The 25,454-nt window shown below is 43.5% G+C and overlaps 1 protein-coding gene across 11 annotated transcripts in view; it reads left to right on the top strand.

The window, feature by feature from the left end:
* The first annotated feature begins 2,244 nt into the window (after window positions 1-2,244).
* Window positions 2,245-25,454, top strand: part of SRPK2 (SRSF protein kinase 2) — a 229,168-nt gene continuing 205,958 nt past the window's right edge. For 8 of the 11 annotated variants that reach the window (XM_057549513.1, XM_057549517.1, XM_057549516.1 and 5 more), the window contains exons 1-2: window positions 2,245-2,379; window positions 2,991-3,045. In XM_057549513.1, coding sequence (XP_057405496.1) covers window positions 2,253-2,379; window positions 2,991-3,045 — 182 coding nt within the window. In that variant the 5' untranslated portion in view covers window positions 2,245-2,252. Of the gene's footprint in view, window positions 2,380-2,728; window positions 2,905-2,990; window positions 3,046-25,454 lie in introns of those variants that run through there. The other 3 variants (XM_057549518.1, XM_057549523.1, XM_057549520.1) reach the window with 3 other exon arrangements.

Below are 25,454 nucleotides of genomic sequence, written 5' to 3'. Positions count from 1 at the left end.
CCACAACTACGGAGCTCACGTGCCACAACTACTGAAGCCCGCGCGCCTGGAGCCCGTGCTCCGCAGCAAGAGAAGCCACCGCAATGAGAAGCCCGTGCACCGCAACGAAGAGTAGCCCCCGCTCACCGCAACCAGAGAAAACCTGCGCACGGCCACAAAGACCCAGCGCAGCCAAAAATAAATAAATAAATAAGTTAAAAAAAAATTGAGGTGAAATTCACTTAACATGTTAATCATTTTAGAAAGAAGAATTCAGTGGCATTTAGTACATTTCCAATGTTGTGCCACCACCAGCTCTACCGAGCTCCAAAACATTTTCATTGGTACAAAATAGAACCCTTTATCCATTAAGCAGTTGCTCCTTATTTCCCCTCCCCCCAGCCATGGGCCACCACTAATCTGCTTTCTATGGATTGGCTTATTCTGGATGTTTCATATAAATGGAATAGAACAATAGATGACCTTTTGTGTCTGCCTTCTTTCACTTCGCATAAGGTTTTTGAGGTTCATCCATGTTGTAGCATCTACCAGTACTTCATTCCTTTTTATGGCTGAAAAATATTTCTTTGTATGTCTATACCACAATTTGTTTATACATTGGTGGATATTTGTTTCTAACCTTTTGGCTAGTATGATTAGTGATGCTATGAACATTTGGGTACAAGGATTTGAGTACCTGTTTTCAATTCTTTTGGATATACACCTAGGAGTGGAACTGCTGATAATTCCACGTTTAGGTTTTTGAGGAATTGTGGAACTGTTTTCCACAGTGATTGCACCATTTTACATTCCCAGCAGTAATGAATGAGTATTCCAATGTCTCTAAATCCTAACTCTTATTTTTCATTAAAAAAAAAATTATAGCCATCCTAGTAGGTGTGAAGTGATATCTCATTTTGGTTTTGCTTTGCATTTCTCTAATGATGCTGGGCATCTTTTCATGTACCTGTTGGCCATTTGTATATCTTTGGAGAAATATCTGTTCAAGTCTTTTGCCCATTTTTTACACAGACTACTTTTTAAATACAAAGGAAAAAAGGTACCTTTACCATGGAGAAATGATTACATATAACATCACCAATAATAGTACAAACTGACATCGTATGCCTCTTGATGCAGCATACTAAGATGAACACAACCTCATCTATACAGTGTACATGACAAAATTATTTAACTTGAATCTAATAGGGAACAGATGAATACAAACTGAGGAACATTCTGCAAACAGAATTGAACTCTTAAAAAAAGTGAATGTTATAAAGAAAAAAACAAACCAGGGGTTATTCTAGACTAAAGGAGCTTAAAAAGACATGACAATTAAATGCAATGCATGATCCTTGATTGTATTCCGGATTGAGAAAAAAGTCAGCTAAAAAGGACATTTTGAAAATTTGAATATGGCCGCTGTATGTTACAGATAATAGTATTATAATGATATGAAATTTTCTTGGATAATGGAATTCTGATTATATAGGAGAGTATCTTTGTTCTTAGTAGATACTTACGGAAATACTTAGGGGTAAAGGGTAAAAGCCTGCAAAAAACTCAAATGATTCATCATAAACAAAACAAAACCAAAAACCCGTGCACACGGGGAAGGCAAATGTGAAATATTCAAAATTGGTGAATATGGGGTAATATGGTTGTCCACTATATTTTTCTCATAACTTTTCTGTACGTTTGATATTTTTGAAAATAAAAAAATTGAGAAAGTAAAAAGCTCTTCAAGTTCAAGCAGCGCTGTTCTGGTGGGTTTAGGATCTTTATTATAAGGTTAGCTACTCTGATCAGTTAAGAATATAGTTGAGAGGGTAAATGGTCAGGATGAATATTTTTCAAAAATCTTATAATTATTTAAATAAACAACGGATCACTGCAGTTATTTTATCCCCCAATCAACTTGATTAGAGTCAGGTAGGCCTAAATTTGAATCATTGCTGGGTAAACTGTTTAACCTCTTCAGGACTCAGTTTCCTCTCTGTAAGAAATAACTCCTTGGTGGGTTGTTGTGTTAAATTGTTAGACACATGGAATTTATTGAACTGGACCTTAATTCATGTGCAAAAGCTTAATCCTACTATCTGTGCTATTTGCATCTCTTCCTTCATTACACTCAAGCAATCCTGTGGGGTAGATAAAGGTGAGAGATAAGATGACTTTTCCAAGGTCACACAGTTAGTGAAAGACCCAGGTTTCCCAGCTCTTGGTCCTGTGCCCTTTCCACACCCGCCAGAGAGGAGGAAGCGGCGCTCATGGGGATGCAAGGATGTAGAGGAGCAAAGGGGGAGAAGAGGCCTCGTGAGGAGAGGTGGTGTGAGACCCGCGGAGGCGCCGGCCAAGGAACGGCGCATGGAGAAGCGGGCGGCGCGACCCGCCGGGGTGGGTAGGAGAGAGGCTGTGGTTGGAGAGTGAGGGTCGCGCAGGCCGCGTGCCCGGGAGGGACGGGAGGCCTCCGCCAGCCGCGGGGGCGCAGGAGGCGGAGGCCCGGGCCGCGGGCTGGGGTGGGGGAGACATGGGAGGGAGTGGCGGTGGTCGTGGGGGGGTCCCTTCCGCACAGGTGGGCTAGGCGGGTGGGTGCGGGGCGCGCGGGCGGGGCTGGCACGGGGGTCTCGACCCCACCGGGCGGGGGGGGGGAGTGCGGGAGGGGCGGGGCGGGGCGGGGCGGGGGCGGGGCCGGCCGGGGGCGGGTTTTGCCGGGCCCCCCGCGGGAGCGGCGGCTGAGGCGGCGGCGCAGGCGCAGTTCCCGCCTCCTCCCGGCCGGCGGAGTGAGTGGAGGCTGCAGCTCGGCTCGGCTCGGCTCGGCTCCCGCGACGCTGCTGCCGCTGCAGCTGCTGCCGCTGCCGCCGCCGCCGCCGCGAAGCCCCCCGCCCCACTTCCCCCGCGTCGGGATGAGCTCCCGGAAAGGTGAGTGGCCCGCGGCGTCCCCTCCTCCCCGCCACGCGGCCCCGCGCTGGCCTCCCAGACCGTTAATGTGTGTCTTCTTTCCTCAGTGCTGGCCATTCAGGCCCGAAAGCGGAGGCCGAAAAGAGAGAAACATCCGAAAAAGTGAGTCCACGCCGCGCTAACCCCCGGACCCCCGCCTTCGCCCGGTCGGGGTTAGTCCGCGACCGCGCAGGGGAAAGTTGCCCGGATTCCCGGGGCCGCCGGGCGGGCGAGCTGATCCCACGGGACGCCGGCTCTCGCCTCCTGCGCGCCCCGCGGGCGGCCCGGGGGGAGGGGCGGGGGGAGGGGCGCGTGCGAGCCCGCGGCCGGCCCGCCGAGCATCCCCTGACCCCGGGCCCCTGGGGCCCCGAGTCTCCGCTGCTGTTGGGGGCGGACGGGCGAGGAAGCGCTGGGCGTGCGCACCCTCTCCTGCGCGCCGAGCTGGCCCGGGGGTCCCGGGCCTTCCTGGGAGGGGAGCTGGCGTCCGCCGCCCGGGCCCCGGCGCTGCGTGCGGGCGTGAGTCTGCGGCATTGCTTCCACCTGGGCGCTGGGGCCCTAGAGGAAGAGGAGCCGAGTGTGCGAGAGAGAGAGAGTGTGTGTGTGTGTGTGTGTGTGTGTGTTGCCTCCTCTTCCTCTCCGGCCCCCGCCTCTCGGCCTTTCTGCTGAAAACCGGAGCTGGTTGTCAAGTGGTTTGCCTCGGGCGTGTTCCTGGCACGAGTTCAGCTCTGAGACCTGTGCGTTTCGGCGCTTGGGCTTTTTTCCGAAACTTTCTGCCCGGGCCGAGCGTGACTTCGTTGCGACGCGGCTGCGCCCGGGTCTCGGGCTGCGCGGGGCGGGTGGGCGTGTGCGCGGGCGGTCCTCGGAGCGGCTGCCCAGCGCCTCATTGTGCCGGGAGGCGATGAATAGGGTGGTGATATTTCAAACATGCCAGCCGCCAGCCACCTCCAGCCTGGCCGCGGACCGGAGTGGGAGCGGCCGGCGCCCGGGAAGCCTTTCCTGGAGAGCTGCTCCGAGACCGCAGAGCGCCGCCGCGTCTCCTTTCCCTTTCTTTCCTAATTTTGAAGAATCTACCAGCGTAGATTACTCCTCCTCCTAGATTTGTGACTTCCCTCTTCCATTTGAGCAAGAAATAACTCTGTGGTATATATTTGGTACTATGGGGATCGTCCGTGATCATCTTTAAATAAAATCACGAGGCATTTCTGGTTGGTTTGTTTTCTTTGGGGAACTAGCCTGCAGCATTCCTAGGCTTTTTCCCTTCTTCTTCGCTTTGGTCTCAGCCTGGCGAATTTCATACCCATTGGTGGCGTCTATGAAAACTGCCCAAGTCATTACTAATGTGATGTATCATGACAGGATTTGTGTTCATTCAAACCGGAATATAACTTGAAAGTATGTTAAGGATTTCACAAAATGTAGATACCGACATAATAAAGCCTTTCTTAAAAAAACAAACAACAACAACAACAACAAAAAACTACTACTAGAGTGAGGGAAAAATATTTATTAAGGGCTTGACCTGGTGGGTAAAAATTAGATGTTGGATTCTTAAGATGTTAAATCTCAATGGATATTTGTTAGTTTTAGATGCTTTAAAAAGTAATGCTGGGTTCCCTGGTGGCGCAGTGGTTGAGAATCTGCCTGCCAATGAAGGGGACACAGGTTCAAGCCCTGGTCTGGGAAGATCCCACATGCCGCGGAGCAACTAGGCCTGTGAGCCACAACTACTGAGCCTGCGCGTCTGGAGACTGTGCTCCACAACAAGAGAGGCCGCGATAGTGAGAGGCCCGCGCACCGCGATGAAGAGTGGCCCCCGCTCGCCACAACTAGAGAAAGCCCTCGCACAGAAACGAAGACCCAACACAGCCAAAAATAAATAAATTAATTAATTAAAATGAATAATGCTTTAAAAAAAAAAAAAAGTAATGCTAGTAATCAGAACCTTATATTTGGGATTTCCTTTGGTGAACGATGGAAATTCAGTCCATAAGTAAGGAGAACTGTAATGTTTAGGCTCCTGAGTTGGGTCACAACTTTGAGTTCAAAACATTTATTCCCACGTAGCCCATTTTGTTAAGAAAAGTTAAAAGGAGTTGAAAAAAGCATCCCCCTAGTTTTGGGGATGGCTGTGTGTGTGTGTGTGTGTAGGTGAATATATATATCTGTGTATGGTTTACATATATACGTACATGTAGAAAAACAGTTTTAGTTAAAGTCAGTGTATCATATTTTCATATTTCAGGGTATGACTTTCCTTATGGCCAGAGCCTTTTTTGGTGCGCTGCAGTTTGGATTTATGTGGTATGTTTACAAAGAATTAGTATATATCCACAGTATTCAACTTTTACTCTCACGGGTTAAATCTGTTAGCTTTTTTCATTGTCTGTTGTAGTTATGTGACTAGATTTGACAGAAACCCCTCAGCCAGTGACTAAATGAACTGGTCAGTCTGCAAGGACCAGGAGACCAGCCCCATTACATAACTGTTTGATTGAGGCAGTTTTTCACTTAATTCTTTGAATCAAGGCAGTATTATTTTAAAGGAATCCTTGATGTGATTGATTTATTCATATATTCAACAAGTATGTGTGTGCCTATCCTAGGAAATGGTGGTAGAGCTTTTTTTTTTTTTAATATTTATTTATTTATTTTTGGCTGCTTTGGGTCTTTGTTGCTGCGCATGGGCTTTTCTCTAGTTGCAGAGAGCGGGGGCTGCTCTTCGTTGCGGTGTGTGGGCTTCTCATTGTGGTGGCTTCTCCTGTTGGGGAGCATGGGCTGTAGGCACGCAGGCTTCCGTAGTTGTGGCTTGTGGGCTCTAGAGTGCAGGCTCAGTAGTTGTGACACACGGGCTTAGTTGCTCTGTGGCATGTGGGATCTTCCCGGACCAGGGCTTGAACCCATGTCCCCTGCATTGGCAGGCGGATTCTTAACCAGTGCGCCACCAGGGAAGTCCTTGTGGTAGAGCTTTGAACAAGACATGGCGAGCTCCTCACGAAGCTTACATTCTACGGGGGTTTTGGAACCCTAAAGCGAATGACAAAGAAGGCAGTTCCAGACAGTGCTAAGGGATAACGAGAAAATGAAGATGGGGTGCCTTAAGGATAGTGATAGATGACATTTGAAAGTTGTGCCAGTCAGTTTGCTGCTTACTTTACATGCGTTTATCCCTTGTGATAATTCTGTGAGGTAGGCACTATAGTTACCACTTTACAGATGAAACGGGGGCACAGCATGAGTAAGTAACATGTCCAGCTATTAAGTTGAATCTAAGCAGGCTGGGACCAGAGTCCCCACTCAGTTCTCTGAGGAGGTGACATTTGAACAGAAGTTAGAATAAAGGTGGAGGAGATGGGAGTGTGGCAAAGGCCCTGGGGAGGAATGGGCTAGGAATGTTGGAGGAACCCAAAGGTCAGAGTGGCTAGAGTGCTACCCAAGAGGATGGTGAGGGGGGAGGAGTCAGAACGGGTAGGGCCTGGCCTTGTAGGCCGCTGGGAGGCATATGGATGAGAGTAGCAGGATCTGATTCCTGTTTTAAAAAGAGTACTGGCTGTCAGCGTAGAGAATGGATTATGGTGGGGGGGGGGGGGGAGAAGTAGAAACCGAGAGCTGGCCTTCCATAGTACGTGGGGAAACCATGGTGACTTGACTCTGGGTGCACAGAGTGGCATGGGGGAGAAGTGATGGTAGAGGGACTTCAGGAGACTCGTAGCCTCGGAGGTAGTCCTCATTTTACAGGCAGCTCTGATAGAGGGTAAGGTCACACAACTAGCTTAGTTTGGACCAGAATTCAGGTCTCCTGATGCCCAGTGTTTTTGCTTTTTGATTAATTCTCCAGAGGAGGAAAGAGAGTAATAGATCTAATTTTAAACTATATTAATATAATGATTGGCAAACTTGAATTATGTGACTACATGGGCCTGTCTTGATGTAATACGATCTACTTTTGTCATTATATGCTTGTATGTGCAAGTGGCACTTCATTCATTTTGATTCAGTTCAGTTCTGTGAGCTTTTGTGAATTGCGCCAGTTCCTTATACGCAGCTTTTTTTAGAACACTAGAATTTGTAGTTGTCAGAAATAAGATTAAGATTTCTCAGCTGAGATTGTTAGTTTGTCACATTGTTCCAGTGAGTTTAGTTTGCTAATTATTAATTGTGCTGCTTTCAGCAGGGAAGAACTAGCAGGGAAGAGCTAATTCTTAAGAATTAGCTAAATCACATGGCTTGGGATAGATTTTTGCTTTGGGGCCTGTGCATATGTATAAAATGTTTTAAAGAATTTTTTTGGTATTTATTGATTTTTTTCCTCACATGTAACTTTTTTAACATAATTCACATGCGATAAAATTTGTTTTTTAAGAATTTAGTTTTTAAAGTGTGTAGCTTGCTGTTTTTTTTAGTATATTCACAAAGTTGTGCAACTATTATCTAATTCCAGAATATTTTCATCACCCCCCCCCAAAAAAAAACCCCGTACTTGTCATTCCCCATTCTCCCTTGACCCCAGCATTCATTAATTTATTTTCTCTTTCTATAAACTTATCTATTCTGGATGTTTCTAATAAATGGAATCATACAGCATATGATCTTCTGTCTGGTTTCTTTCTCTTAGCATAATGCTTTCAAGGTTCATCCATGTTGTAGTATGTATTGGTACTTCATTCCTTTATATTGCCAAGTAACATTTCATTGTGTTGATATACTGTGTTGTAGTTATCCATTCATTGATGGACATTTGGGTTCTTTACACTTTTTGGTTATAAATTATTTTTTTAACACTCTTTTTTTTAAAAAAATCATTTTAAAAATTTATTTTACTTTATTTTTGGCTGCATTGGGTCTCCGTTGCTGTGCGCGGGCTTTTTCTAGTTGCGGCTAGCGGAGGCTACACTTTGTTGTGGTGCGCTGGCCTCCCATTGCAGTGGCTTCTGTTGTTGCGGAGCACGAGCTCTAGGTGCACGGGTTTCAGTGGTTGTGGCTCACGGGCTCTAGGTGTGTGGGCTTCAGTAGTTGTGGCACACGGGCTTAGTTGCTCTGCGGCGTGTGGGATCTTCCGGGATCAGGGCTCGAACCTGTGTCCCCTGCCTTGGCAGGAGGATTTTAACCACTGCGCCACCAGGGAAGTCCCTGTTAGCATTCTTGTACATCTCCTTTTGTGGACATTAGCACTTATTTCTCTTGGGGATATACTCTAGCAGTGGGATTGCTAGGTTATAGAAGAGGTGTATGCTTAGTCTTAGTAGTAATTGCAGAGATTTTTTTCCCCAGTTTTATTATGAAATAGTTTTGATTGAACTGCTTTACACTCCCACCTGCAGTGTATGAAGTTTCGATTGTTCTGCGTCTTTGTAATACTTGATCATGTCATTCTTTTTAATTTTAGCCCTTCTGGGTATGTACTGATACCTCATTGTGGTTTTAATTTGCATTTGCCTGAGTGATGGTTTTTGAACATCTTTTCGTAAGTTTATTGGTCATTTGAAATTTCTATTTTGTGAAGTGCCTATTTTGTCTTTTGCCCATTTTTAAAAAATTGGATGGTAAGTCTTTTTTCTTACAGAAAATTATGAGTTTTGTTGAGATATAATTTACATACCATACAGTTCATCTACTTAAAGTGTACAGTTAAGTAGGTTTTAGTAGATTCACAGGGTTGTGTTAAACTGGATCTTGAAGAGCCAGTAATAATTTCCCAAGTAAATAGGAGGGGGGAGGGTGAGGGCCTTCCAAGCAAAAGCAGTGCTGCAGTTGGCGTAAACATGTGGAGGTGTAAGTGGCATGATTGTGTTCTTGGAATGTCAAGCAAGGAAGTGTGGTTGGGGTGCAGGGTGTGGTGAGCATTGAGTGGGGCTCATTGCTGTGGGTACAGTTTGAGATGTTTAGAAAGGTTACTCTATCTGCTGTGTAGAGAATGGCTTGGAGGCAAGAGATCCAGCTTCAGGAGACTAATGGGTATTAAGGGGGTAGAATTCACTGGATTTAGTGTCCAATTTAATGTGGGAGGAGAGTGGGAGGGGTCTAGGATGAATCCCAGGTTTCTGAATTAGCTAAATTTGTGGATGTTGTTGCTATTCCTCAAGGTAGAGAATGCACAGCTGCTTTGGGAAAAGTTAATGATGGCTTTTGTTAGGCAGTTAGAGGTGTGTGGTTCACTTCCAGTTAGAGATATTGGTGAGTGTTTACCACTAGAGCGCTGGGAAGAGCTCTGGTTAGGAATGCAAATGGGAGTTGTTGGGTATAGTGTTGGTGGCAGGTGGCTGAAGGTGTTGTATGTGAAGAGAAGAAAGCCATAGGTAGGGTAAAGGAGGAGCCAGAGGGATAGGAGAATCAGGAGAAAGTTGATTCACAGGAACCAAGGGCATTTCAAGAAGGGAAGAGCACAGTCTGCAAAATAATTCAAGTGAAATGAATCCTGATGGTGGCCTTTGACTTTGGCAGTTAGGAAATCATTAGAGCCCACACCTGGAGTAGTCTCAGCACAGTGCTTTTGGACACAGGGAACCTGCAGCCCTATGAGTGAATGGGATGACAGCGTAGTCTTTTTTTTTTTTTCTTTTTAAAAGGTTACTAATTGAATAAGCTTTCTTTGTGTAAAGGAGAAAAGGTAGCGAGGGAGTGGTTCTTGAGAAGTGTTTTGTTCCCTCTGAAATGTAAACGAATGGCAAGGAGCTAGTAGAAAGGGAGAGGTTGAAAATACTGACAAGAAGGGGAATTTGGAGCAAAAGCCCTGAGTTGACAGGAGGGGATGTGATCAGAGCACAGGTTTGTTTTGTACGGAAGGAGGATCTCTTCTTCCTCTGAGAACAGGAAGGCTGTAGGCTGTATGTTTTAAAAACATGCACCTAGACCTTGCTGCAGTTTTACATAGTACATGTAATAGGTACCAGTACCATATTGTCTTTGGAAAATCCAAAAAACTGAAATGGAGTGACATCTGGCCCCAAGGTTGTGGGCCTGTGGTAAGTGTGCAGTAAAGGTGGGCTGTGGTTATTAGGCTTTGGTTATTGCTGTCTTATTTTTTTCTAAATGATTTGTCTGGTCACCCCAACTCTATTGCATCTCTCCATGTATGAGTATTGAGGTGTTGATTACTCTGTTTCCACTTTAGTTTCCTATTTTTTTATTTACTGTAGTTCTGAGTACATTTTAGGTTTGGGTAGGGCAAGGGCTCTCCCACATCTCCTATATACACCTTGTCACTCTTTTTTTTTTTTTCCGCACCTTGTCACTCTTGTTTTCAGAATTTTTTGGCAGTTCTTACATATTATTAAGATTATATATCTGAGTTCCTCCTCCAGTTTATTTTTGCTATTTAGTTTAAAATAACATTGACTTTGAGGATTAATTTAGGGGGACCTGACAAGTCTTGAATTGGAAACACTTTTAAAAAATTACCTTTTTGGGGCTTCCCTGGTGGCGCAGTGGTTGAGAATCTGCCTGCCAATGCAGGGGACACGGGTTCGAGCCCTGGTCTGGGAAGATCCCACATGCCGCGGAGCAACTAGGCCCGTGAGCCACAATTACTGAGCCTGCGCATCTGGAGTCTGTGCTCCGCAACAAGAGAGGCCGCGATAATGAGAGGCCCGCGCACCGCGATGAAGATTGGCCCCCACTTGCCGCAACTAGAGAAAGCCCTCGCACAGAAACGAAGACCCAACACAGCCATAAATTAAAATAAATAAATTAATTAAAAAAAAACTTTAAAAAAAATTAATTAATTAATTGATTAATTTAAAAAAAAAATTACCTTTTTTCTGATTTTATTTATTTTTTTAATGTAGATTTATTTATTTATTTGCGCTGGGTCTTAGTTGCAGCAGGCGGACTCCTTACTTGCGAGTCGCCAGCTCCTTAGTTGCAGCCAGCATGCGCCTCACTTGTGGCTTGTGAACTCTTAGTTGCAGCATGCACGTGGGATCTAGTTCCCTGACTAAGGATCAAACCCTGGCCCCCTGCATTGGGAGCGCAGAGTCTCAACCACTGCGCCGCCAGGGAAGTCCCCTTTTTTCCTGATTTTTAAAATATTATGTACCGGGGCTTCCCTGGTGGCGCAGTGGTTGAGAATCTGCCTGCCAATGCAGGGGACACGGGTTCGAGCCCTGGTCTGGGAAGATCCCACATGCCACGGAGCAACTAAGCCCGTGAGCCACAATTACTGAGCCTGCGCGTCTGGAGCCTGTGCTCCGCAACAAGAGAGGCCGCGATGGTGAGAGGCCCGCGCACCGCGATGAAGAGTGGTCCCCACTTGCTGCAACTAGAGAAAGCCCTCGCACAGAAACGAAGACTCAACACAGTCATAAATAAATAAATAAATAAATAAATAACGTGAATTTCTTTTAAAAAAAAAAAAATATTATGTACCATATCTGGAAACTATAGAAATATATAAAGAAGAAAACAAAGGGATTTCCTGGTGGTCCAGTGGTTATGACTCGGCGTTTTCACTGCCTGGGCCCTGGGTTCAATCCCTGGTTGGGGAACTAAGATCCCTTGTGGCCCGGCCAAAAAAAAAAAAAAAGAAGAAAACAAAAATGACTCACATTGTCACCATCCAGCAAGATACTCACAAATGGGACATTGTTAATATTTTGGTATTTTTCCTTCTAGTCTTTTTATCATCCCTGTGTTTTTTGTTACTTAATCAATCATCTCGTGTATGATTTTGTATGCTGCTTTCCTTATTTAACATTTTGTCATTAACATTTTTAATGTCCTTAAAATTTTCTCATAACCGGGACTTCCCTAGCGGTCCAGTGGTTAAGATTTTGGGCTTCCAATGCAGGGGTCTTGGGTTCGATCCCTGGTCTGGGAACTAAGATCCCACATGCTGTGCGGTGCGGCAAATAAATGAATAAATCAATATTTTTATTTTTTTATTTTTTTTAAATTAATTTATTTATTTTTGGCTGTGTTGGGTCTTCGTTTCTGTGCGAGGGCTTTCTCTAGTTGCGGCAAGTGGGGGCCTCTCACTATCGCGGCCTTTCTTGTTGCGGAGCACAGGCTCCAGACGCGCAGGCTCAGTAGTTGTGGCTCACGGGCCCAGGTGCTCCGCAGCATGTGGGATCTTCCCAGACCAGGGCTCGAACCCGTGTCCCCTGCATTGGCAGGCAGATTCTCAACCACTGCGCCACCAGGGAAGCCCAATATTTTTTAAAAAGAAGTTAAAAATTTTTTTTTCTCAAAACCAATTATTAGTGACTGAGTAATATTCTAATTTACTTAACTGCTTAATTTGTTTAAGTATTTCTTTATTGCTGGAAACATGATTACTGTTTCAGGCATTATAATATTTCAGCGAATATCTTTGCATTTCAGATTTTCTCAGATTATGTGGAATCTTAGAAATGGAAATATTGAGTCAAAGACAGTGAACCTTTTTAAGACTTCCAATTTTGAAAAGTTCTTTTAAAGAAGAGTCAGCAGGGCTAAAAGTAACTAATTATGGGACATGAAGAGGAAAGCAATAAAAACAATGACAGTTTTACTGAAAATGTTACACTTAATGAAGACTAAGAAAGTTGGGAGAAGTTGGTTGGAGATGGGATAGAGATTTTGTTTTAGGCACACTGTACTTGAAGTGACAGATATCCTAAAGGAGGATATGGAGAGTTGGTATGCTGGGAGGCTGGGATTAGAATACACCTTTGAGGACAATTAGGATGGCAAGATCAGCTTACTGAAGAGAAGGGGGAGGAGAGAAGAGGGCTGGAGCCTGAAACTTGGAGAATGCCATTGGACAAAATAAGAGAAGGGAAGCTAAAGATCAGTTTAAAGAGGATAAATAGCAATAAATGGGACAGGGAAGTTTAAGGAGAATAAGATTTGAAAAGAGTTCATTAGATTTTTTAATTTAGTTCATCATTGATGGCCTTTATATTTCAGGGGTTAGTATTTCTTCCCTCCCTCCTTCTTTCTTTTTTCTTTTTTTAAACCTGACAATTTGTAAAGAATTTACCTATCTTTGTCTCATCATCTGGTCCAGGTAGATAAAGTATTTTTTGTGTTGATGACTAAGAATTAAAGAGATTTTTGTCTTGCTCTGTGTTTGTATCAAAGGTCTAACAGGTCCCCAGATTTTTACCACCAAATCTTGTGTTCTGTTTTCAAGAAAGAAAAAAAGTTATTACCTGCAGCTGCCAGGTTTTTAAGCTTGTACCCTGCCTTGATTCCAGGAGCGCTGTCAGCCAAGGTTAAAGGTAGCGTGGTCTAATCTAGGCTGGTGGCATTAGAGTGATTTGTGTGGCTGACTATTAACCGGCCTTTTTTCTTTCTTTCCTTTGTTTTGGCGGGGGTGCTCTATTCTGTTGTGTATGTCTCCAGGGGAACATTTCACATTGAGTTTGTATTATCAGATATTTTATGTACCCGAATATAAGATAGTCTTGGTTGTAAGTCCCCTAACTCCCCAATGAAAAGTTTAAAATTCTATACAACTTGAAAGTATAAATTTTAGAGATATGGATGGAGTAGTCAAATGTTTAGTTATCGGAAAAAAAAAAGTTTAGTTACAATATTTAGTTTCTTTTTTTATAAATTTATTTATTTTTGGCTGCGTTGGGTCTTCGCTGTTGCGCGTGAGCTTTCTCTAGTTGCGGTGAGCGGGGGCAACTCTTTGTTGCGGTGCACGGGCTCCTCATTGCGGTGGCTTCTCTTGTTGCGGAGCACGGGCTCTAGGCGCGCGGGCTTCAGTAGTTGTGGCTCGCAGGCTCTAGAGCGCAGGCTTCAGTAGTTGTGGCGCAGGGGCTTAGTTGCTCCAAGGCATGTGGGATCTTCCCGGACCAGGGCTCGAACCCGTGTCCCCTGCATTGGCAGGCGGATTCTCAACCACTGTGCCACCAGGGAAGCCCCTGACTTGCTTTTTAAAAAGGCTTATGTACAGCATTAATGAGGAGGAATAATTCCAAAAATGTGTTGAAATTATTTGCCTCTTTTTAAATTGATTTTTTTGGGTTGATGTCTCCCAAATTAGTATTGATTAAAGTGATTTCGGACAGTTCCCTAATCAATCGTCAGTCAGTGAAGAGTGTTTCATCCCTCCTCCCCTCTCTTCTAGGTCTGACCAAGACTCCTCGGGTCAGGGTCCTCTAGGAATGATCATTCTGTTACCCTCTGCCATCAGGCCTAGCATTACTGTAATCCTGATTGTTCGTTTCCTTTTGAAGATTTTTTTTTTGCCTTATTATGTTAAAAATAAGGTACTTGAGAGAGCAGTCTATCATTATAAAGGCTTTATAAGGACTAGAATCTAAGAGAACTACTTCTTTTTCGAGGGATAATTTTTGGGAAAAGACCATGGTTTATACTTGGGCATATATGATACTTTATGCTGAGTTCTTAGCCTTACTGGATAAATCCTACAAAATGTAATGTTTTGTCCCTGATGTTTGAATTCACTTCCACATTGAATATCTTTATAGTCAAAGTGCTTTGCTGATAAGTTTAAAATTAATAATTGGCCTATCAGTTCCAGAGTGCATTTATTTCAGCTAGTTCTTGGACATATTCTTAACGTAAATATTTTTAGGCATTAGAATTCTCTAGTTAGGGTCTTAGAATGTGGAGCCTAAAAGGATAGGGACAAAAGGGAACATCTGGATGAGATTGTTGATTGCTTTAAACTTGGTTGTGACACACAAGACTTTCTCACCTTAGCTGAGCGTGGCGTGTGGGTGTCATGTCCCCTATAGTGCCTCAGTGTAGTAAGTGTGCCCCTAGACGATTGTGTGAACTAGGCAGGGTGGGAGAAGGAGTAAAGACAGACTGCAACCCAGGGATACCTCTGTAACCCCAGGAAACAAGTTTGAGATGTGGAAGAGGTAAGACAGACAATCCACTGAAAAGCAGTGCCTGGCTCTTGGGACTCCTGTACCTGGCTGCTTTCTTTGGTCAGCAGGTGCTGTTGTTGTTTCTGGCATCCAGGGAACACAGCTTGCTGCTATTGTTTCTGCTGTCAGTCAGCTGTTGCCACCACTTACACAGGGAATCTTATCCTATTGATTATTTTTATTTTTAGAATATCCCATTGAAAGTTTTTTTTGGTGGGGGGGGGCATGATGTGTTTTATCCTAAAATAGGATGTAACTGAACATTAATTGCAGCACTGATGTAAAATTGACCATGTCTTTCACACCTGAAATTTATTGCGTAAGGCTGTGTATCTGAGAACACAGTGAAGTAGCCAGGAGTTTAGAGAGCACCTGAACAAGTGTTTTTCACTCTTGCTTTGTAGTAGCAAAATGCTTTTTTTTTTCCCCCTGACCAGGGATTGAACCTGGGCCCTTGGCAGTGAAAGCGCAGAGTCCTAATCACTGTACCACCAGGGAATTCCTGCAGAATGCTTTTTAAATAAAATTTTACATAGAACTCTATTATATGTAAAGAGGAAAAAGTGGCTCTATTCTGGGAGAATTGGCAGGTGAGGGCTTGGTCCTAACCACCTGGTCTTTCCCTCATCCACTGTAGTGCTTCGCAAGGAAGCTTCTTGGAACAGAGCTTAAAATCCTTCAGGCCTTTATTTCTCCTTTTCTCCCTCAGTGGAGAAGTTTCAGTGAAGGAGCAGTGAGGGGGACTGAAGAAGCAGTTACTTGATTACAGTCAATTATCTTTTAGTTCCTGAGCCAGTTTAGAGTGCTGGTTTAGAGTCCTGGATTCTGATTCACTGGCTTTTGAAACTACCATTTAGTCTGCAGAAAGCAAGCCATTCTGGGACTAAACAGAAGGTAAAGTTTTTAGCCCCTAAAGAGAGATTATTGCAAGAACCTTTTTTTGTTTTGTTTTGTTTTGTTTTTGTTTGTTTATCAGTTTGTTAAATGCTATGGCAGTGTTTCAACTGTGGAGTCATCTGGAAGTTTTATCACCACAGAAGGTGATGAACATTTTGTTATCCAAAGTTCCTTTGTTTCATACCTTCCTGGAGGCAGAACCTACACGACTTTAAAGATCTATTAAAGCAGATTACGCATGAATGCATGGGGTTTCAAAGCACTTGAGGCACTTTTTGTTGTATCAGCCATCTCTTAGGTTGGGGGACTGACTGACTGGGATTGGCTGAGGGAAGTCAGTAGGGAAACTCAGGATTTGTCCAGAAAGTGGGAAGAAGGCAATTCAGTGGGAGCCAAAGGTCATTCTGGAGTTGTGGGTTTTTCTTGTTTGTTTGTTTTTAATTTTTTATTTTACTGTTTTGGCCGCGCCGCTCAGCCCCCTGCAGTGGAAGCACGGAATCCTAATCACTGGACCTCCAGGGAATTCCCAAGAACCTTATTTTTAAATTTTAAATTTTTATTTTTAAATTCCTCCCTTTACTGTCAGAAAAAGAAAGGTGAAAACATATTCTCTTGGGACTTCCCTGGTGGCGCAGTGGTTAAGAATCTGCCTGCCACTGCAGGGAACATGGGTTCGAGCCCTGGTCCAGGAGGATCCCACATGTCTCAGAGCAGCTAAGCCTGTGAGCCACAACTGCTGAGCCCGTGTGCCACAACTACTGAAGCCCGCGTACCTGGAGCCCATGCTCCGCAACAAGAGAAGCCACCACACTGAGAAGCCTGTCCACCACAACAAAGAGAAACCCTTGCTCACTGCAACTAGTGAAAGCCCACACAGCTACGAAGACCCAATGCAGCCAAAAATAAAAATAAATGTAAAAAAAAACCAGAAAGAAAATATATTCTCTTTCTCTGAATGGAGACTACTCTTAATATGTCACAAGGGCCTGGACTGTTTTATCATGTGCATGTATGGTAGGAGTGAGATAGAAGTTGCTTTAGGTAGGCAATTTTAGTATACAGTAAGACACTTTTAAAAAAAAGGTTTAACAGTGTTTTCTATCTTAGCTTTAAAAACTTGTTTTTGTTTTTCAGTAGCTACAAGGCTGAGGCTTTCCATATCCTTTTTGTAGTAATCAGCACCCTGTAGGTATAACAATAATAGTAGAACTGTTCTTCTCTTCCCCTTGGCTCCACTGATGCTCACTACCTGCAGTGTCATTGCGATCAAGTTGAGGGACACTCGAGGATACATTTACCTTTCAGAGGATCCTGAGCTGTATAATTTTACTCTTAACGCTTGAATCCTCTTACTTGGTGTAGGCAAAGGCTATCTCACTTCCCCAACTTAGCAGAGAAGAAGTAATAGTTTCCCCTTTTCCTAACGTTTGATCAGTCTTTGAATATTCTTTGCTGAGGCTGATATTGTTGTCAGAGGCAGCTGACCAGGGTTCAAGTTTTGAAGGCATCACTTTTCTCAGTGGGGTTGGATAAATTATTTAATATTTCCAAGTCTCAATTTTTTTTCTTAAAATAGAGCTAATAATACCTCTCAGAGAATAAATGTAAGGATTAAATAAAGTAATGTGTGTGTGGTACACAGTAAATGGTAAGTGGCAGCTATTGGTTATTTTATGGTGTTTCAGTTGTATTTTAGGAATTTTTATAATAGGCAAAAAGGAAAACTGGAATTATAAAATTTTCTTAAGCATCTAAACATGAATATGTTTTTAATTATTTTGGCCAGGTTAAATCTTTATTTTTCTCAGTAATAACTGCTGTAAGTTATTTATTTATTTTTGGGGGCAAAGCAGAGCAGAGACTTTACTGTTGATCAAGGAATAAGGAAGGAAGGGCTCATGCTCTAATATTGATAGGGGATAATGTTGTGTAAGCATAGGTCCTCACAGTGAATTAGAGCAACAAAATTACCATCAGATCTAGAAATCATGAAAGTATTCTTTGTTCATAACAGGTGATCTCTATCTAGGTCTATAATTTGAAACTAGACCAAGGGGACAGGGAGGAGACTAAGACATGTGATAAAAGGAATAGGTGATAACTGGTAGTAGTTATTTATTTATTTATCTATCTATCTGTCTATCTATTTATTTATGGCTGTGTTGGGTCTTCGTTTCTGCGCGAGGGCTTTCTCTTAGTTGCGGCAAGTGGGGGCCACTCTTCATCGCGGTGCGCGGGCCTCTCACTATCACAGCCTCTCTTGTTGCGGAGCACAGGCTCCAGACGCGCAGGCTCAGTAATTGTGGCTCACGGGCCCAGTTGCTCTGCAGCATGTGGGATCTTCCCAGACCGGGGCTCGAACCTGTGTCCCCTGCATTGGCAGGCAGATTCTTAACCACTGCGCCACCAGGGAAGCCCCCCTGGTAGTAGTTTTAAAAATTATTTTTTAATCATGTTTAGACTGTGTCCAAGAGGGAAATAAGCATTTGGTAATCCTTGTTTTATGGGATAAATGTATTTTGGGCAAGATTGAAAAATTAGGTTTTGTTAAAGGAGTTCTAGTTTTCTGTTAGCTTATATTAAGAAATCAAAGTGATGTTTTCGCATGAAAAGAATTCTTAATAGACTGAGTTGAGAATTTTGGCTAATAAAGGATTAAGGTGGCTGTCAGGCCTGAACCCCAGTACGTATTGTTGTTAGTGTAGGAAATGCTTTGCAGACTACCGGTCTCAGAGACTTCCCTTTCCCATACTTTGCCTCTCATATTTTCCACAAGAGTAGAGAAATTCCTCTGACTCTATAACCTGAAGTTTAAAACATTTTGAAAATAAGCCTCATTCCTTCTGTTGAGATGCAGTTTTACATTTCATTATGGAAGAGCAGGCTGAACATGACTTAATTTTAAGCTGAGTATGTATGACATGGGGCTATATGAAATTGGCTTTTTTTTTAAATGTCAAATTCCATCAAATTTCATGTGGTTCATCTAATACAGATAATAGCTAATATAGCAGCTAACATTTATTAAGTACTTACTGTGTGTTAAGCATTCTCCTAAATGCTTAATATGCATTTATTTTTAATTTTCACCACAACCTTAAATTGGGTTTTTATTATTTAAAATTTACTTATTTTTTTTTAAAGACTGTTGCTTGCTTGCTTTATTTATTTATTTATTTATTTATTTATTTATTTATTTATTTATTTATTTATTTATGGCTGTGTTGGGTCTTCATTTCTGTGCGAGGGCTTTCTCCAGTTGCGGCAAGCAGGGGCCACTCTTCATCGCGGTGCGCGGGCCTCTCACTATTGCGGCCTCTCTTGTTGCGGAGCGCAGGCTCAGTAATTATGGCTCACGAGTCTAGTTGCTTCGCGGCATGTGGGATCTTCCCAGACCGGGGCTCGAACCTGTGTCCCCTGCATTGGCAGGCAGATTCTCAACCACTGCGGCACCAGGGAAGCCCCTATTTTTTTGTTTTTAAAAATTCGGCTTTAAAGCTGTTCAGAATCCATTTATCCTCCCAGAAAGAGGCCTCAATTTTGTGTGGGGTTTATCTCTTATCTGTTTTTGGTTCACATCCTTTGTGTCCCTTCCCCATTTCCCAAGGATAGATCACAGCCTGTTTCAGTTAGTGTTTTATACTCTCGGTCCATAGCGAGACAGCCCACACAGAGCTAACCCCAGGGCTTTTGCTTTATCCTATTGGCATGACTGTGAGAGGATGTGAAATGGAGTTATTGAAGCCATTTTGTCACCAAAAATGAGCGGAGAACAGAGCCTAGCCAAGAAATGGAGAAAAAGTTAGTCCTGCTGATGATATTTAAACTTGTGCTGAAGCAAGGGCTGCCTGCTGGACTTTTAGTTTTTTGCTTAAGCCAGGTTGAATTGCATTTTCTTATTACTTAAAACTGAAAGAGCAGCATTATTCTCAATGGCCAGGTGGAAACAACTGAATGTCCATCTGAAGGGATGAACAAAATGTAGTATATCCACACAATGGAATATTATTTAGCAATAAAATGAAGTCCTCTTACTACAGCATACGTTTACCTTGAAAACATTTTGCTAAATGAAAGAAGCCAGTCATAAATGACCACATATTATATTGTTCCATTGATATGAAATGCCTAGATGAGGCAGATCCATAGAGATGGAAAGTAAAATAGTGATTGCCTAGGGCTGGGGGGAATGGGGAGTGATTGTTGATGGATATGAGTTTCTTTTTGGGGTAGTGAAAATATTCTAAAATTGATTGTGGTGATGGTTGTACAACTATGTGAATGTACCAAAAGTCGTTGTGTCGTATATTTTAAACGGGTGAATTGTGTGATCTGTGAATTATATCTGACTAAAGCGGTTATTAAAAAAAATTTTTAACTGTAAGAATTCTAATTATTCTCTATTTTACAGATGAGAAACTGAGGCCCAGAAATGTTAAGTAGCAGGCCCATTGTTGAGAGCTGGTAGGTTGTAGAGCTGGGATTCAGAACCACCTGTCTGACTACCAAGACCAAGCTTAGAGCTGTGCTATTCTGCCTTTTTCAAAGATAAATAAGACTCATCCTTATGGAACTTTGGAGTTGGGAGTTACTTAGCAATTAGTTAATCTAACCCTTCATTTTACTGATGAGAAAGTTAAACCTTAGATAATACAATGATTTATCAGGATTGCCAGGTTAATTAGTGGCAGCCAGGGATTTATGACCTACTCAAAGAGATAGGCAAGTAAACAACTAACAGTGATAGAAAGTGGAAGAGGTTGATAACAAATAGAGGTACAGGCATTGTGCTGTGTAAAATAAGGGAAGGATCAGTTAATTCGGATGGCTACACAAGGGAATTTTCATAGAGGCCATGACATTCTGAGGGAATAGCTGGTAAACAGGCGCGAGTGTTAGGGAGAGAATGAGATGTCCTAAATGTCAGTGTACCTGTGGGGTGTATAGCAGGGTGCAGAAGGTGATTTGAGTGGAAAAATCATGGAGTGCCATCGAGGTAATGTGAGGGAATTCTGACTTTCGCTGTAAGCAGTGGGAACCACTGCAGACTTTTGAGGGGCTGAATAGCAGGATCACATGCTTGAGAAAGAGAAAGGGCAGCTCTGTGAAGGATGGGTTGAGGTGGGGGCAGAGACTGAAGGGAGAAACACGGGCACATTATCACGGTGGTCCAGGTGCCAGAGGAGGGGTGGTTGCGGTAGGCATGGAAAGGCGGGGATGGACACGCAAGTCTGCACAGAGGAATCGTTAGGGCTCAGCAGCTGACTGGAAGCGTGCTAGCCTGTGAGCTCCTGGCGGGCGGTGTGTCCAGCTTGCCATGTATCCCTGGCACCTAACACAGTGCCTCATACATTTATTGAAGGCAGAAGGGGGAAGATTTTAATAACACTTTGGACATCTCATCCTCTGACTTCACAGATTTTGGTCTGTTAATGAACACAGGAGGAGAAGCAGGGCTGGGCATGGGAAGAAGGGGGAAAAAGTGAGGAGTAAGGGGAGATGCAAAAAATTCAGATTTTGTTGAGTTGGAGGTGTTTGTGAGACATTCATGTGGGGCTCTTGAGCTGGGGAAATTGGGATCTGTGACTCAGATGAGAAGTAGAGGCTGTGATACGTTTCGGAGTCAGAGAGCATCTGCAAAAGCCATCATTGAGGGTATGAGAATGGAGAGGAGAGGACCAAGGAGAGAGGTCTGAGGATGACCTGCATTTCGAAGGGGCAGGGAGAGGAGCAGCGGCAGTAGCAGAGGCCGGAAGAGACCCCTGTTATTACTAGTTCGTTCTCTGGGAGCCAAAGGAGGGGGCAGTTTTAGGTGAGTTTTAGATAAAGCAGGGGGGTAAGTGAAGTAAATGAAGACCAGTAAAAAAGGCTATTGGACAACTTAGGTTTGTAATGGAGGTGCTCCCTTCTGAGAATTGGGAATTTTTAAAAAGTCTAAGGGAAGCTGCTAGTGAAGGGCAGATTAAAGAAATAAGATTAGTTACAGTGAGTATTTACTGAACTTTCACTGCATATTGGGCATCATGCCAAGTGCTGGACACATTCTTCCATGTAATCCTCATAGTGATTCTAAGAGGTAAGGTAATGGAAAGATGATGGTAAAATGGGGAGGATTTTTAAAATAATAAGAAAATTATCATCTCTCATATGACACAGGGCAAAACTGAGTCTGAGAAATTGCCCCTTAGTCCACAGCTTCTTTTGACAGGTGACCTGCCGAACCTACACTTCTTTCTGTTAGGTTTTTTTTTGTTTTTTTGTTTTTTTAAATCAATCCATTTGTTAAAGCAGTTTCTTTTTTTTTTTTTTTTAAGGCTATTGCTTTTTTTTGTTTTTTGGGTTTTTTTAAATTTTATTTATTTATTTATTTATTTATGGCTGTGTTGGGTCTTCGTTTCTGTGCGAGGGCTTTTCCCAGTTGCGGCAAGCGGGGGCCACTCTTCATCGCGGTGCGCGGGCCTTTCACTCTTGCGGCCTCTCTTGTTGCAGAGCACAGGCTCCAGACGCGCAGGCTCAGTAGTTGTGGCGCACGGGCTTAGTTGCTCCACGGCATGTGGGATCTTCCCAGACCAGGGCTCAAACCCGTGTCCCCTGCATTGGCAGGCAGACTCTCAACCACTGCGCCACCAGGGAAGCCCTGTTAGGTTTTTTTTAAATTGAAGTATAGTTGAGTTTTCACTGTTATTTTGATGGCAAGGTGTGGGTAACATGTGAGATCCTTGTTTTCCTTCCTTATTGTATTATTACTGTGTAACAAATTGTCTTAAAACATAGTGGCTTAATTACTGGTTTGTACACATTAAATATCTTACAGTTTTGTCAGTTATACTTAAAGCTGAAAAAGAAACCCCAACAAACCATGGTGCCTTAATAAAACAAACATTTATTGCCACGTAGTTGCTGAGAGCTGGGCATTCAGAAGCAGCGTAGCTGGGTGGCTCTGGCTTAGGTTTCAGCCACTTGAAGGCTGGGCTGGGGCTGCAGGAGCCACTTCCAAGTGGGCTTGCTTACGTGGCTGGCGGCAGGAGGCCTTGCTTCCTCGCCGTGTGCACCTCTCCTTGAGTGTCCTCACAACATGTCAGCTGGCTTCATCCAGAGTGAGGAGCCGGGAGAGCGAGGAGGATGCTGCAGTGCTTTTATGACCTACTCTGGCAAGTCTCACACCTGTCACTTCTGCCACACTGTATGTGTTAGAAGTGAGGTACTTGAAACTGCAACACAGTTAAAAATAAATAAAATAACATCTATCAGGAAAAAAAAGTGAGTTACTGAGGGGAACGTTAGGTTCTGCCCTTTGAAGAGAGTTGTATTAAATAATTTGTGATGAACATATTTTTAAAACTACCACACGTGTCAGGTACACGGAAGAGGAAAGGCCCTGGCTGAGGAGTCAGAAGACTTGGGTTCCAGCCAGTTTTTTTTTTTAATTTTTTTTTTTTTTTTTAAACTTTGGGTTTATTTATTTATTTATTTTTATGGCTGTGTTGGGTCTTCGTTTCTGTGTGAGGGCTTTCTCTAGTTGCGGCAAGTGGGGGCCATTCTTCATTGCAGTGCGCGGGCCTCTCATTATCGTGGCCTCTCTTGTTGCGGAACACAGGCTCCAGACGCGCAGGCTCAGTAATTGTGGCTCACGGGCCCAGTTGCTCCGCGGCATGTGGGATCTTCCCAGACCAGGGCTCGAACCCGTGTCCTCTGCATTGGCAGGCAGATTCTCAACCACTGCGCCACCAGGGAAGCCCTCCAGCCAGTTTTGCTGCTTGCTGCTGTGTCCGCTGGCAACATGGTTTATCTTTCCTGAATGTTTGTCCCCTCTAGGGAAACAGGGGTCGTAACACTGCGGTCTACTGCACAGTGTGTCTTAAAGGTGATAGCAAGTAGACAGCACCTGAGATGGGCTCTGTGCACTTCAGAGTGGTGTGGGCTTCGTGTCCCAGTCCTGCTGCTTAGTGACTGTGTGATCTTGAGCATGTTGTTTAACCCAGTGGCCCCCCACCTTTTTGGCACCAGGGACTGGTTTCATGGAAGACAATTTTTCCACGGAACCGTGTGGGGGTGCGGGGATGGTTTCGGGATGATTCAAGTGCATTACATTTATTGTGCACTTTATTTCTGTTATTATTGCATTGTAATATGTAATGAAATAATTATACAACTCACCATAATGAAGAATCAGTGGGAGCCCTGAGCTTGTTTTCACTTGCTACTCACTGATAGGGGTTTTTTTTTTTTTAAAAAGCATTATTCATTTTTTATTTATTTATTTATTATTTATTTATTTTTGGCTGTGTTGGGTCTTCGTTTCTGTGCGAGGGCTTTCTCTAGTTGTGGCAAGCAGGGGCCACTCTTCATCGTGGTGCGCGGGCCTCTCACTATCGCGGCCTCTCTTGTTGCAGAGCACAGGCTCCAGATGCGCAGGGTCAGTAGTTGTGGCTCATGGGCCTAGTTGCTCCGCGGCATGTGGGATCTTCCCAGACCAGGGCTCGAACCCGTGTCCCCTGCATTGGCAGGCAGATTCTCAACCACTGCGCCACCAGGGAAGCCCACTGATAGGGTTTTGATATGAATCTGCAAGCAGTTGATTTATTATGGGCTCTGTGCAGTCAAACCTCTCTGCTAATGATAATCTGTATTTGCAGCCGCTCCCCAGTGCTAGCATCACCGCCTCAGCTCCACCTCAGATCATCAGGCATTAGATTCTCATAAGGAGCGCGCAACCTAGATCCCTCACATGCGCAGTTCACAGTAGGGTTCGTGCTCTGCCACGGCTGATCTGACGGGAGGCCGAGCTCAGGCAGTAATGCGAGCAATGGGGAGCGGCTGTAAATTCAGATGAATCTTTGCTCCCTCGCCCACTGCTCACCTCCAGCTGTGCAGCCTGGTTCCTCACAGGTCACGGACCAGTACCAGTCTGTGGCCCGGGGGTTGGGGACCCCTGGTTTAACCCATTGGTGCCTCAGTTTCCTCATTTGTGAAACAGGATTAATGAAAGTACCTCACAGGATTACTGTGAGCATTAAATGAGAATTTATGTGACATATTTAGCATCATGCCTGCACATATTAAGCCAGGTGTTAACTTAATAAATAGTGACTTTAAGACTCTTCTCTTTCTGCTTGTGTCCATTCTGTTATCTCTTTCTTGGCCTTTACCCAGTACTTGGCCCTAGGACTTTCACATGGATATTTATGAAGAATCCCTGATTATATAGGGTATTAAAGTATGATTATAGTTTAATGCTGCTATTATTACTCCCTGTTTCACATGTTATGTCATGTGTTTTTGGCAAGCTCAAGTATATTTCTTTAAATAAAACTCTTGAAAAATAATTCACCTGATTGTAAGGAACTAGTTTGGTTAGAAAATATTTCAAACTATTCTGTACCACATAGTGTGACTTACGAATAAGTAAGTTTGCCAAATGATTATAGTCTCATTAATATATGTCATTTGTATGGACCAATTTGAAACTGTTTTGGTTTTCTAAACTTTCTTTTTCAAGGGAAATTTCCAGTTGTGATGTAATTCTATCTTTAATGAATAATTGAGACCTTTGAGATATCTTTGTTAGTGGTAGGTTAGGATTAATTGTGCAAATCATCACATATGACTTTTCTTAATAGTGGTTCATAAACTATTGCAGATGACATACATATAACCTCTTCTTATTGAAACCTGAGATTTTATTATGGTAAAATATATATATCATAAACCATTGTAACCATTTTTAATTGTACATACAGTTTAGTGGCATTAAGTACATTTGCATTGTTGTGCAATCATCACCACCATCCATCTCCAGAACTTTTTCAT

The sequence above is a fragment of the Balaenoptera acutorostrata genome, chromosome 7 (genome assembly GCF_949987535.1).
Source record: "Balaenoptera acutorostrata chromosome 7, mBalAcu1.1, whole genome shotgun sequence".
Taxonomy (NCBI): Eukaryota; Metazoa; Chordata; class Mammalia; order Artiodactyla; family Balaenopteridae; genus Balaenoptera; species Balaenoptera acutorostrata.
This window is presented reverse-complemented; position numbering and strand designations above follow the sequence as displayed.